The 12,146-nt window shown below is 50.1% G+C and overlaps 3 protein-coding genes across 3 annotated transcripts; all 3 read right to left on the reverse strand.

Annotated features, from left to right (window-relative positions):
• Window positions 1-2,213: 2,213 nt before the first annotated feature.
• L3040_002213 (uncharacterized protein) lies at window positions 2,214-2,996 on the reverse strand (the record flags this gene model as incomplete). Its single annotated transcript, XM_007289891.1, has 3 exons — window positions 2,214-2,647; window positions 2,705-2,792; window positions 2,853-2,996. The coding sequence occupies 3 exons, from the start codon at window positions 2,994-2,996 to the stop codon at window positions 2,214-2,216; spliced, it is 666 nt and encodes a 221-aa protein (XP_007289953.1).
• Window positions 2,997-4,840: 1,844 nt separating this feature from the next.
• L3040_002214 (uncharacterized protein) lies at window positions 4,841-6,082 on the reverse strand (the record flags this gene model as incomplete). Its single annotated transcript, XM_007289890.1, has 1 exon — window positions 4,841-6,082. One exon carries the CDS (start codon window positions 6,080-6,082, stop codon window positions 4,841-4,843), a length of 1,242 nt encoding a protein of 413 aa, XP_007289952.1.
• A 1,189-nt stretch (window positions 6,083-7,271) lies between these two features.
• On the reverse strand, window positions 7,272-9,276 carry L3040_002215 (uncharacterized protein; the record flags this gene model as incomplete). The annotated part of the gene is made up of 4 exons (XM_066155474.1): window positions 7,272-8,225; window positions 8,278-8,994; window positions 9,072-9,164; window positions 9,220-9,276. 4 exons carry the CDS (start codon window positions 9,274-9,276, stop codon window positions 7,272-7,274), a joined length of 1,821 nt encoding a protein of 606 aa, XP_066012474.1.
• Window positions 9,277-12,146: the final 2,870 nt, after the last annotated feature.

The following is a 12,146-nucleotide window of genomic DNA, read 5'->3' on the forward strand; positions in this document are numbered from 1 at the left end:
GTAGGTGATTTTGAGGCTGAGGAAGGGAGACTTGAAGATAACGTACGGCGATATGACGGACGGGGTCTGATCCTGGGGGCCCTCCGCAAGCTCCGGGGCCAGGGGACTTCGCTTCGCCCCGGTCGTGGTACCGTAATCGTCGGCTCGCTTAGGTAGGCCTCCTTACAGCCTTTCAGTCTTAGTCGGTATAAGCGACTGCGGATCGGAAGCGAGTGCGGATTTTTCGAATGTGTTAGAAATTTTTGTATACTATAGCAATTATTATTATAATTAAAAAAAATATTTATTTAAATAATTAAATCTGCGATTATATCTTCTTCCGAAACGTTTAAACTCGTATCATCTCATGAAACATCTGACGATCGATTGCTATTTTTATTAGAATTTGACTCGTCTTTTAGTACTTTACGCAACGCATCGTTTAAATTTCTATTACTATTAAGATTAAAGCTATCGCTATCGATATAATATTACAAAAAAAAGAAAAACATTTTGCTTTTAAAAAAGGGGTCTTGAATAGTATCGGTTGTAATTATCAAATTATCGTTATCGAGAGAAGGTTCAAGTTGAGAGAGAGTTGGTCGGAGAATACCTTTTTTTACGAGGCCGCAAAATTTAACGCTTGAAAGGTTATTGCATCTATCAAATCTCTTTCCAATCGAGAATGGGAATGAGTGTTGTATCGTCGTCTTTAATAATTAGACTTGCAGCAAAGCGTTCTAGTATAGTCCTTTTACGCTCGCACTTAGCTGTTCGTAAATCGACTCTTGTACGATACTTAACCTCTCTCTCTTTTCTTTAAAATTTTTATCGCCGATGCGTTGTTGTTTTGCAGCAAATTCTGCAATAGATTCCCGATTTTCTTAAGTTTAGCTTGAGCCTTGCTGCTTAACAGCAAGCTTTTTACCGGTTGATGATACGATTTTCAATGTTTCGAGAGAAGGTATACGTTTCAATTAATTATTCATATACCTATTTTTTTAATTAATGATGATAATCATTGCTATAGTATAAGATAATTTCCAATACACTCGAAGAATCCGCACTCGCTTCCGATCCGCAATCGCTGATACCGACTAAGACTGAGAGGCTGTAAGAAGGCCCACCTAGCGAGCCGACGATTATCGGTATTTCCTACGCTTCAAAAGGATGTAAAGAGGATGTAACGCTTCAGCCCGGCCGCAACGCTAAAACTCACGGCCCCCCACAAGCCCCCGGGGCAAGTTTCCCTGACTTCGCGGCTTAATACTCGTAGCTACATAGCTACATCGCTATCTAATCTATAACAATAGCTTCTTCTCTAAGCGCGATGCAGCTAGCTAGCTAGCTTATTTTCCGAGCATCCAATCTATACTGTAGCACCGCCCTCTTTTTAGCTCGGTACAGCCCAGCCGTCCTTCGAGCATTCAGTCCCCAGCAATAGTTCTTCTCAGCCCGGTGTAGCCAGCTATTCTGTGAGCCTTTCTTTAATCTACAGGACAGGAATGGCCTTCTGTAACGCTACGCAGTCAGCTAGCTGTTCTTCGAGCATGCACTCCGCAGTAAACAGCCCTTTACAATACGGATGCAGCGAGCAGCTGTCTTTCGAGCATCTCTAGGCTGTAAAATATCGCTTGCGTGCTTGCTCACAACTTTTTAATTTTTTTTCCCCCGCTCTTTCAATATCTCGAGATCTCAAAGGTCTCCCTGGAAGTAAAACCCGTTCGAACGGATGATAACCATGCCCGCTATCGTGACGCACAGAGAGCGAGAGTAGGTTATCCCTATCTTGTTTGGGTAGTAGCTACCTGCTTTAAAAACTGTTTCGAGGCGCAAGAACTTTTTATAAAAAAAAAGAGTAGCTATGGATTCAATAGGTAGCTTGGATATCTGAAGGAAAGAGAGAAAAAAGTCAACGTGAGCGTCATTAGCGCTCCAAATTCTCGTTTTCTTTGTCTTTTTTATCTTTGTTTTATCTTCGTTTTATCTTTGTTTTATCTTATTTTTGATCTTATTTTTGATCTTATTATTTATCTTATTTTTTACCTTTTTTTTCTTTCATTGTCATTTTTCAAGTAAAGAAGCAGCGCCAGATAGTATGACAACTTTTCAATTTTCAATTTTCAATTTTTTTTTTAAAAAAAAAACTTCCCTCCCTCGCTCCCTCGCCAACTCTACATACCTATCCTATCTTATCCTCCGTACAATTGACGAGCCACTTCCTTCTGATTGTGCTACTTAAGCCAGCTAGAGCCCGCTACTCTAGGAAATCCTTTAATCTTCCAAGCTTTCCAATCAATAGTAGCGTCAGAAACTTGCTTTAGCTCATCTTCCGATTCAAAGCATTGGGCCCAAGCACGCAATTTATCGTCATTCACCACTGCCGTCGGGATAACCATTTGCAGTAACGGGTCCTCAGCATCCGGAGTCCATGAGAAGCGCAGCGCTTCCCCGGGCTTCGATATGTACGCCTCCGAACCAATATACTCCACAATGGCTGCTTCGTCCGCGGCCCACAAGTTCCTGGTCACGAAACCAGCCGGAGTCAACTTCTCGTAACTGCTCGGGATGTAGACTTTGCCGGCTGATTCTATCTTCCCCCTTCTCGCTTTGACAACACAGTACCAACTCTCCTCTTCTTGACCCATCCAGCGACCAGGTGTGTTTACTATTTAGATGATCAGCGCCGCGGAACGAGTCCCGATCTGTAGAGATCAAAACTCACCGAGATAAAAGCCACGTCCTAATTGAAGATTGTGCGGGGAATCCTTTACCCATAGCTCGCTATCTGTGTTGATGGCCAAAGCCTCCCACTAAGTACCACTCGCGTCAGTCGATATAAGCTTGTGCCATATAAGTCAAGCGAAACTTACTCTGGACACTGCTGCATAGCCGATAACCATCATTTCCTTGCGCCTAGACCACTTGGACCACTGAAACCACCCTTGAGCTTGAGCTCCATCAGAGAAGAGGCTCAAGGTTAGCAAGGTCGCGAACATAGACTTCCATAGTGGCATCGTTTCTGTCCGCAGCTGACGAACGGAAAACAAGCTTTGCGAAAGAAGAAGAAGAAGAAGAAGAAGTAGAAGAAGAAGAAGGAGAAGAAGAAGAAGAAGAAGATGATAAAGTGAATCTAGAGCCGGTGCCAGTTCTAACGAGATAGATGCAAGAGGAAATATGCTTATCTCGCTCTTTAAACCATATTCGAACCTTCCACGCCGGCTATAAATAATCGGTGCCGCTAAGAATATCCGCCCGCACTGACGGTGGGATTCGGGTCTTTTTCATGCTCGCATCGAGAATCATCTTGGGATATAAACTATTTTTAAGGTTATAATCTTCCTTTCTACTCTGAAGGGATCGACGTGATGACTCGTGATCGTAGGTCGGGAGGATCGGACTGGATCGGGTCCTTGAGTCAGTAAGTATCCTATCGCATGATAGATAAAATAAACACCTCTACCGATAAGTACCCCTCTACCGATATTAATAACCAAACAATCAAACAACTAAAAAAAATACTCCTCCCTTAACAGGACCTCTATATACACAATCCCACCTCATCTCATCCCGGTTATTTTTTCCGCCCTTAATATATCCATTTTTCCACTTCACTTTATCAACTCACCTCAGACCCTCCCAACCTCCCAACCTCCAAACCTCTAAAAAAATAAAAATAAAAATCCATCTCCCCTTTCTTTCCCTTTCCCTCTGAAATAAAATCAAATCAGTATACATCCATACCAATCTACCAACCAACCAAGCTACTTCCTTTTCCGTCACTTACCTACCTACCTACCTCCCTACCTCCCTCCCTACCTACCTCCCTACCTCCCCACCTACCTACCTACCTAAGTACATATCGACTCCGACTCCTACTCTTATAACCACACTCATAGTAACTTTCACTATACGATTGCTTTCCCGGCCCGAAAACAAATTAAACAGAATTATACCAAATTAAACCAAACTAGACCAGACCAAACAGTACAGACCAGACCAGACCAGACCAGACCAGACCAGACCAAACCAAACAGTATAGACTAGACCAACTAAATCAAACCAACTAAACCAAATGAAACCAGCTTGCGATTTTCCAAATATATATATATATATATATATATATATATATCAATACACCCACTCACTCACGCGCTAAAGCAAGGCACATAACACATACAGCTAGCTAGCCCTTCTCTTCCCCCCTCCCCCCCCCCTTCTCTTCCCCCCCCCTTCCCCTTTTCAAGACGCAAGACGCAAGACCCAAGTTAGATAATACAGTACGTAACAATACCATACAACAATAATACCACATGGCAAGAATACAATGATAGGAAAAAAGAGAACAATACAAATACAAGAACAATACAAGAACAATACAAGAACAATACAAGAACAATACAAGAACAATACAAGAACAACAAGAATAAAAATACAGCATCAGCATAGGAAATGATATCATATGATTCAATCTACTTTTCAGACTCATGATTGTGACGAGTACCCGGGGATCGATACCCAGTGCCTGGTGCCTGGTGCCTAGTGCCCAAAGCCCAGGAAGAGCCCACGCGTAGTATGGTGAGTATATCGACAGGAATGCATGCCACCCTGCACTAGAGACGCCGTCCGTGTCCATCCATTTACAAAGAGTACGAGTTGGGTATGCCTTCGCACACACAACCCAGCCCAGTCCAGCCCAGCCCAACCCAGCCCAGCCCAGCCCAACCCAACCCAAGAAGAACGCCGTTACTCCTCCCCTTTCCATTTTCCTCTGGAGGAAAAAATACATAAAACCCCCCCCCTCCCCCTCCCCCTCCCCCTCCCCCTCCCACCCCAGGCGTCTCTGCGCGGCTAAGCGAGCCTAGGAAACAACAACGTGCATACTCATATGCTCCACCGCGTCCTTCACGCTCCTCATCCACCGGTGGTTGATGCAAAAGGGACACCGGACCGCCGGCTCCGACACGGCACTCAGCGCCACCTCGGCCCGTCGCGGGACCTGGGGGATGACGATTCCACTCGCGGTGTGCAGCTCGTAGCCATGATCGCTGACCCCACCAGCACCACCAGCGCCCATGCCACCCACATTCGCACCCCCGTTCAGACCAGCGCCGTGAGAGCTACCGTGGGGCGGCTGATTAGGGGCAGGTGTAGGCGTCCCGTGAATGCCAGGCTGCTCGAACAAGTTGTTGCTGTCCCCATCTTGACTCCCGATTCCGTCCGCACTACCTCCCATCCCCTGCCCATCACCACCATCACCACCAACACCACCACCACCACCAACAGACACCTCTCCATCAGGCGCCTCCCCGTTCTCCGCCCTCTTTTTCAGAATCTCCGTCTTGGCGCGCCGGCACTGCTGCAGATGAACTTCCGCACCGTACTCCCGTAGCAAGCACTCGCGTATCTCCACCGGCGTAGTGTCCTTGTCGATCCGCATCAGCCGCGGCAGGATCTCCATCAAGAACGGTAGCCGGGACGCCGAGTTTCGCTGCACCTTGGGTAGCACGGGGATGAGCGTCGGCGTGTTCGGGTCTTGCATCTGAACAAGGCGTGGAGACATGGGGCCCAGGACGCGCGCCCCAGGAATGATATTTCCATCCGCATCCTGTCGGATTTCCAGACCCGGCAGTTGCTGCTGGTGATGTTGTGGTTGTGGTTGATGTTGCTGCTGCTGCTGCTGCTGCTGTTGTTGCTGTGCTTGTCCTCCTCCTCCTCCACCACCTATCCCATTCATCCCTCCTCCCCCATCCATCCCACTCAAACCCCCCATGCCCGACGTCCCCATGACCATCCCGGGTATGCCCTGTCCCTGACCCTCGCCACCCAGCCCGCCGCCAGGCCTCCACTCCAACCCGTTCAAGCACGTATGCCTCTCCCTCAGCACTGTGACCCGGGCCAGCGGCTCCCGCCCGCCCTTGCGCTCCCAGTTGCACCGGATCACGAACGGGCAGTTGGGGTCGCGCTTGCAGCCGACGCGCACGCGGCCCGTATCCGACTTGAGGATGCGCGGCTCAAAGTGCGCCTCGATGGCCCAGGCGTGCAGGGCCTCTTTGAACGCTTTCAGCGTCGGGAACTCCTGTCGGAGCTGCAGCGGGGGCATGGCGACGTCGAGGGCAAGGCGGGGATGACGTTACTCGCGAGCCGTGCACGGTTGTTGAGAGGGGGATATTGCCGTCGAGGAGGAGAGAGAGAGCGAGAGAGAGAGAAGTGGAGTGTGAAGCTGAGTTCACGGTGATGGTAGCCAGCTCGCGGAGATGGGACGGGAAGGGAACGTCGGATTCAGGACACCAGCGAGCCCGCCCAGCGAGCCGGGGGGGGGGGGGGGGGTTAGAGAGGGAAAAAAAACCGATGTTGGGTTGGAAGATGATTTTCGAGGTGAGGTGCTTGCCCCTTTGTTGACGTCGAGTCGGTTTGCCGAGTGTAAATAGAGGGAAGGGGGAAAGGACGAGGGTAATCTGGATGGGGTGTCGTTGAAAATGAAGTTGGGCCATGGAGAACACGAGGTCAATGTGGGAATGGTGGTGGCGCGGGGAGTAGAGGGCATTGGGAACGCGTGACGGGGTGTGGCTGACTCGCTTAAGCAGGTGGGTAAGGGTAGGATAGTATCTGCAAGTAAAGAAAGATGAACCCTTATATACGGTAAAGCAATCATCAAGCACTTATCAATGAATACTTTTGTTTCTTTTTTAACACCACATATTCACACTTTCTCGAATTAATTGCCTTGCTTTCATTTCATTCCATTTCATTTCCCTTCCTGCCTCACACGATATTCTGTTCCACGCTCATCGCATCTTATCCCATCCCGTCCCATCCATTCATTTCCCAGTCCATCATTCATCCCAACCCACTCGTATCATAAACGCTTGATGATCTACCCATACGCACTCGCGGCCAGCGAACATCTTCCTATCCACCCAGCATTCTGCCCTAGCCACCAATTCACCCTGGCTAGAACCTCACCCTCGTGGTATGTGTCATAAAATATGCAATATCAAAGCAGCCAAAGGAACAAGCACAGCGCACCACATAACACCTGAGAACGCCAGCCCCCTCCCCCCATCCCCCTATATCCTCCCCTATAGAATATCGTGACGATTGAAGAAGAAGTTGTGTCTACTAGACATAATGTGTCGCCCTAGTGAACTGATTTGAATGAGCAGCGGTCGGCTGTTCCCGCGACAGCTGTTATCACTCCCATATCGAATAGCGTCTGTACATCTGGAGCAGATTAAGAAGTGTAGGGTGTGTTCGGCGCCGGGCTCCAGCTTCGTCGCCCTGAGCGCGGATTAGTTGGGCTCGACGTAGATAATCAGCTTATCGTTCCGCTGGAGCGCAATGTCTAGGTCGTTGTTACTCAATAGACCGGGTCGCTCGCCGCTCGGCTCGTCTTTGTAAAACAAGGCGATATCTTCGCCTGGGGCAATCCTTAGTCTCTCACGGATCTTCTCATACAGTTGTTGGTATTGGATGTCCGTCGGTACCCGGATCGCAATGAGATCGTCGCCATAGTAAATCTTGACTTTCATTGCGGATGGTGGCGGTTGGCCGCTCAGGCCTGGGGAGATTGACTGATTTGACGGTTGGGAGAGAGAGGACGTGTGCCGCGGCTGGAGACCACCACCGTTGTTCGATGAGAGTGAAGACTGTCCTCGTTGATGTGTGGGAGCAGCTGACAGTCCACCATAGCCACCATTCAGATTGCCTCGGGAAGAATGCCTCGAGGCTCCGTTTGTCGGCGAGTCTGTCGAGGATTGCTGAGATCCGCCCGACAGTCGATACTCCTCTTCTATAGCTGCCGGGTCAATTTCAAAATCCCCCTCTCTAGGCGCAAAGAATTGCTTCACCAGGGCACACCTCGAGATGTAAGGTGGCTGCGTCAGCAAGTTCTTGACGTATGCATCCAAGTTATGCTGTCTGCCTTCTGTGATGGCATCCGTTACGTAGTTGACGGGTCCGGGCATGTACGGCAAAGTCCTCTTCTGTCCCATATTGTTACCAGCCTCCGCGGGAAATTCGGTCAGAAGCGCGATTTGAAAATCGTAAAAGTCCTCGTAATATCTCGATAATTCCCAATGTCGTCCGTCTTCCAGCGCCGCTTCAATGACAAACCAGTACTTGTCTTCCGCAAAACAATACCGGGGAATCTTTGCAGATATCGGAGCGTAAAGTTCCGATCCTGATTTGGAGTGCTGTTGCTGCGTGCTTCGGGACTGCTGCGATTGTCGCATCTGCTGTTGCGGCTATGTAGTATTAGTCGCATCTCCGGAACAGCTGTACTGACACAGTACTTACGTATCCATTTTGCTTCTGGCCTTGCTGCAGACTCAAGCGGTCCATCCCCTGCTCCAAGCCCTGCTGCACGTCCGCGCCCTCGAACTTCCCCAGAGTGATACTCGAGTTCTTGTATTCCGCAGCCATCTTCTTCCACTCCTCAACCTTCGGCACGCCTGCCCTCTGAACTGCCTCTGAAGCATCCGTGACCGCCTGTCCAGATCCCATATCCCGTATCTCGATGAATGAGACCGGAATCAGACCCGGCCCTCCTAGTCTCCCGATCGGTTTCGCAACAAACCATTCCGGATTCGACTGCGCAATCACAATTATGGCCTCCCCCGCCCTCGCATCCAGCTCGTCGGGCCTCTCTGCTGCAAAGTCATACATGACGATTCCGTACACCATGGCGCCAGAGCCCTTCCCCATCGTCGTCTTGGATGATCGCGCCGTATCGGTCCCTACTAACGTTGCAGAGGTATCGGAGTATCCCGAGTCGTGATCGGGTGCTCTGACCGCCTGTGGTGAAAGATCGGAATGTCCGCTGTCCCTCTCCGTCTTTCCTAAGGCCTGGAAGAACGCGACGGGGACCAGCCCCCGCGCGTCTGGAACCGCGGGGTTGCAGGCCTCGTACCAGTCGGAATCATTTTCCCTCCCGATAACGTGGAAGAAGTCGCCTTTCGTGAAGGATAGTTCCTGGTTGGATTGAGCCTCGTAGTCGTAAAGAGCGCGGATTACCTGGGGCGGACATGTCAGTCAATACAGCTTTACCCCTCGCTGTGTCGCGGCAACGCAGCAGGACTTGGGCTACCAACCTTCTTCGGCGGCACGATGGCGACTGCGGATTTGGGGGTGATGGAGATGTGGTTGACTCGGTCCTTGTCGTTCTTTAAACTCCGCCTGAGAGCCTACAGCAAACGCATTGTTAGCACTGAATCCCAAGTGGGCCGGCTAGTCACTGACTCCCGCCCGCGGCACCGAGGAGAAGGGAAATTGGAGATTGGGGTGTCCTACCTTCATATTTGGGTGTGTATACTTTGCGTTGCTCAAACTGCGTCGCACACCTCCAAAATTAAGACTCTTGCCGCGTGATTACCGTCACGTATACGGACAGTCCTCCTCTTCTCGCTTCCTCGGGTCGTTGGTCCGTTGTCGTCGTTGTTGACGTTGTCGTTGTTGTCCAAGCCGGGTATTCTGGTTTGTTTGTTCGGCGCAACTCCTCCTTCCGGCGATCCAGCAGCGACAACAATGGACTCGAGGAGAATGAGGAAGTGGATGGGGTGAGTGCAGGAAGGGGACGAGATGAACCGGGTCGATCTGTTGTATTAGGATGGACCGCAGGGAGATCCTCGTAGTGGTGGTGGTGGTAGTGGTGGTGGTGGTGGTGGTGGTGGTGGTGGGAGTGGTAGTGGTGGTAGGAGTGGAGGTGGGCTTGCGGTGTTTTCGAGTGGGAAATGTTTGATGTAGGGACGGAGTGGCACTTGGCCCGAGAAATGCGGAAAAGTGGCTAAGTAAAACCTAAGCGCGGGTCAACTGCAACACACGGACGTCGGGCGTTGAAAAGGCAAATTATAATATAACAGAGGGGCCGTTGTCTGCGATTGATGGGGGAAGTTGGCAATGACGGCAGTTGGGCAGTTGAGCTGGGCTGGCCTGAAGCGATGGAAGCCAGGTGCATGGAAAAGAAGAAATTTAAATAAATTCCATGTATATAAATATACACATGTAAATACAGTAGTCATGCGGAATACGGATATATATATGTCGATCTACTTGCAGAAACTCTCCATGATAGAGGATTCGAGTGGCAATTAATAACAAGCTATCTATCAGATTTGTTTACCATACGGTATCCTGTGATCTATCCGATCTGTGCCCTGCCTTTCTTTGTGCGGCGGTTGCTATTGTCCTCGTACTCCAGCTCCTGCTCGGTGGCAATAGTGAATACTACTCACTCAATGATGCTGCTGATTGATACTTACTAATACGCGATACGCCTGTACTCTGTTGTCCTGTCTGGAAGATGCCTCCCTCGCCCATGTTTTTGTTTTTCTCGCTTCTCTCGCTCTCTTGCATCGCTCTCCAACCAACCACCCAGCCCCCCTTTTCCCCTTTTCCCTCCCTCACCTCAGCCCTTTTTTATTTTACCTGCCCTGCCCTGCCCTGCCCTGCCCTGCCCTGCCCCGCTGGAGCTTCAGCTGCAGGTCCGACGCGAATCAAGCATCTTTTCAGCTCAAGGGGTGGGCGGGCGGCACTGCTGGCCAGCAGATAGGTTTGTTTTGCGCCTCTCGTTGCCACTAGCGGCTGAATACGCGAGGTTGTCCCGTTGGAAGAAAACATTCTCTCGCCACCTCCACGGAATGTTGGGGATTCCTCTCCGCCGGTGATACACGCGGCGACCTACCGCAGGACCGGCCCCCGGGGCCCAGACCAGGACCGGGACCGGGAGCCGTCACTATCAATCTACTATCACGTCAACGGTCCACGAACCAAGCATTCAACTGACAAAGTCTAGACTCTTGACGCCTGACCGACAGAGTTTTGCCAATAGCCGCACATTGAATAGAGGTGTGGAATAAGGAATAAGGTACGTACGACATACGGACTCTACATCCTCTTTAGCCAGGTCCTGGTCGGTACTTGGTATATACTTTACCCCAACTTCCCATCGCGTGGCCCCTTTCCGAGCCAAGCTCTCCGGAGGATTCAACAGTCCAAGAGTATTTTTCTATAATCCGTACTTCATTTACCGGTACCTACCGGTACCTGTCTTGCAATGCATGCGAGGCAAGGTGCAAGGTGCAAGATGCAGTCCGGCACCGATAGGTATGTATACTCGGTCCACCGTCCAGGTACCCAGGGCCGCTCTCTCTCCACCACCACGTTTACGCCAGGACAAGTGCAGTAGGACACGCTTCACCCGGAAAAGCTGTGAACTATGGATAACGCCGGGCCCTTCCGCGAACTGCTGAAACGCGAGGGAGTCGAGGGGGGGGGGGGAGGTGGGTAACGAGCTAGGTAGTCCATCGAGCTAGGTACCTAGGTACTACCGGTAGGTACTACCGGTAGGTCTTCGCATTTGTTGCTACCGTATCTGACTGACCTCCGTAGAAGAACAGACTACCTACCGGTATCTACCGTAACCCGTCGTCCGTCATCAGCTGGAACTGACTCGTAGTACGAAGGTACCGGCGGTACATGTGTCCATGGCACCGGGTCGAGCACCGAGGACCGAGGCAACGGACTCGAAGCCTAACAGCACAACATATCATAATAACATCACACCTAACACCTAACACCTAACACCTAACACATAACACACAACACACAACACCTCCCTTCCCTTACCTTAACTCTTTCTCTCCTTACTTACTTTCGGTATGCATCTCACCCCCTTGCTACTACTCTATAGTACTACTACTGTACTACGTACTACCACGTTGTATGAAGACGCAAACTCCAAGTTCCAGCGACACAACTACCTACCTACGCACGGCCCGCCACACTTCAATCAATCGAACACATCTCTCATCTTCTCTCATGCATATATAGGTACATGCATGCATACACCCTGAAGAGATCCCCCGTCTCCCCAATCCTTCCTCTGAATCCCGAGAGCGAAGATCGTCATAGTTACTCGGAGTATATATGTATATGTGTGTGTGTGTGTATATATATATATATATATATATATATATATATATACATATATACATTCATCGACACGACTCCCGCATTATGCGTGGTGCATGTGATGTGATGTGATGTGCCGTGCGGAGAAGCGAGTGGAGTGGAGTTTAATTACTTACTTTCCCTCCCCTTCCGATCCCCTCCCTCCCTCCCTACCTACCTGTCGCACTCCCCTCCAGGCAAGAAAGAATGGTGCGGAA

This window comes from Drepanopeziza brunnea, assembly GCF_022702325.1.
Source record: "Drepanopeziza brunnea f. sp. 'multigermtubi' strain 214-2 chromosome Unknown ctg3, whole genome shotgun sequence".
NCBI lineage: Eukaryota > Fungi > Ascomycota > Leotiomycetes > Helotiales > Drepanopezizaceae > Drepanopeziza > Drepanopeziza brunnea.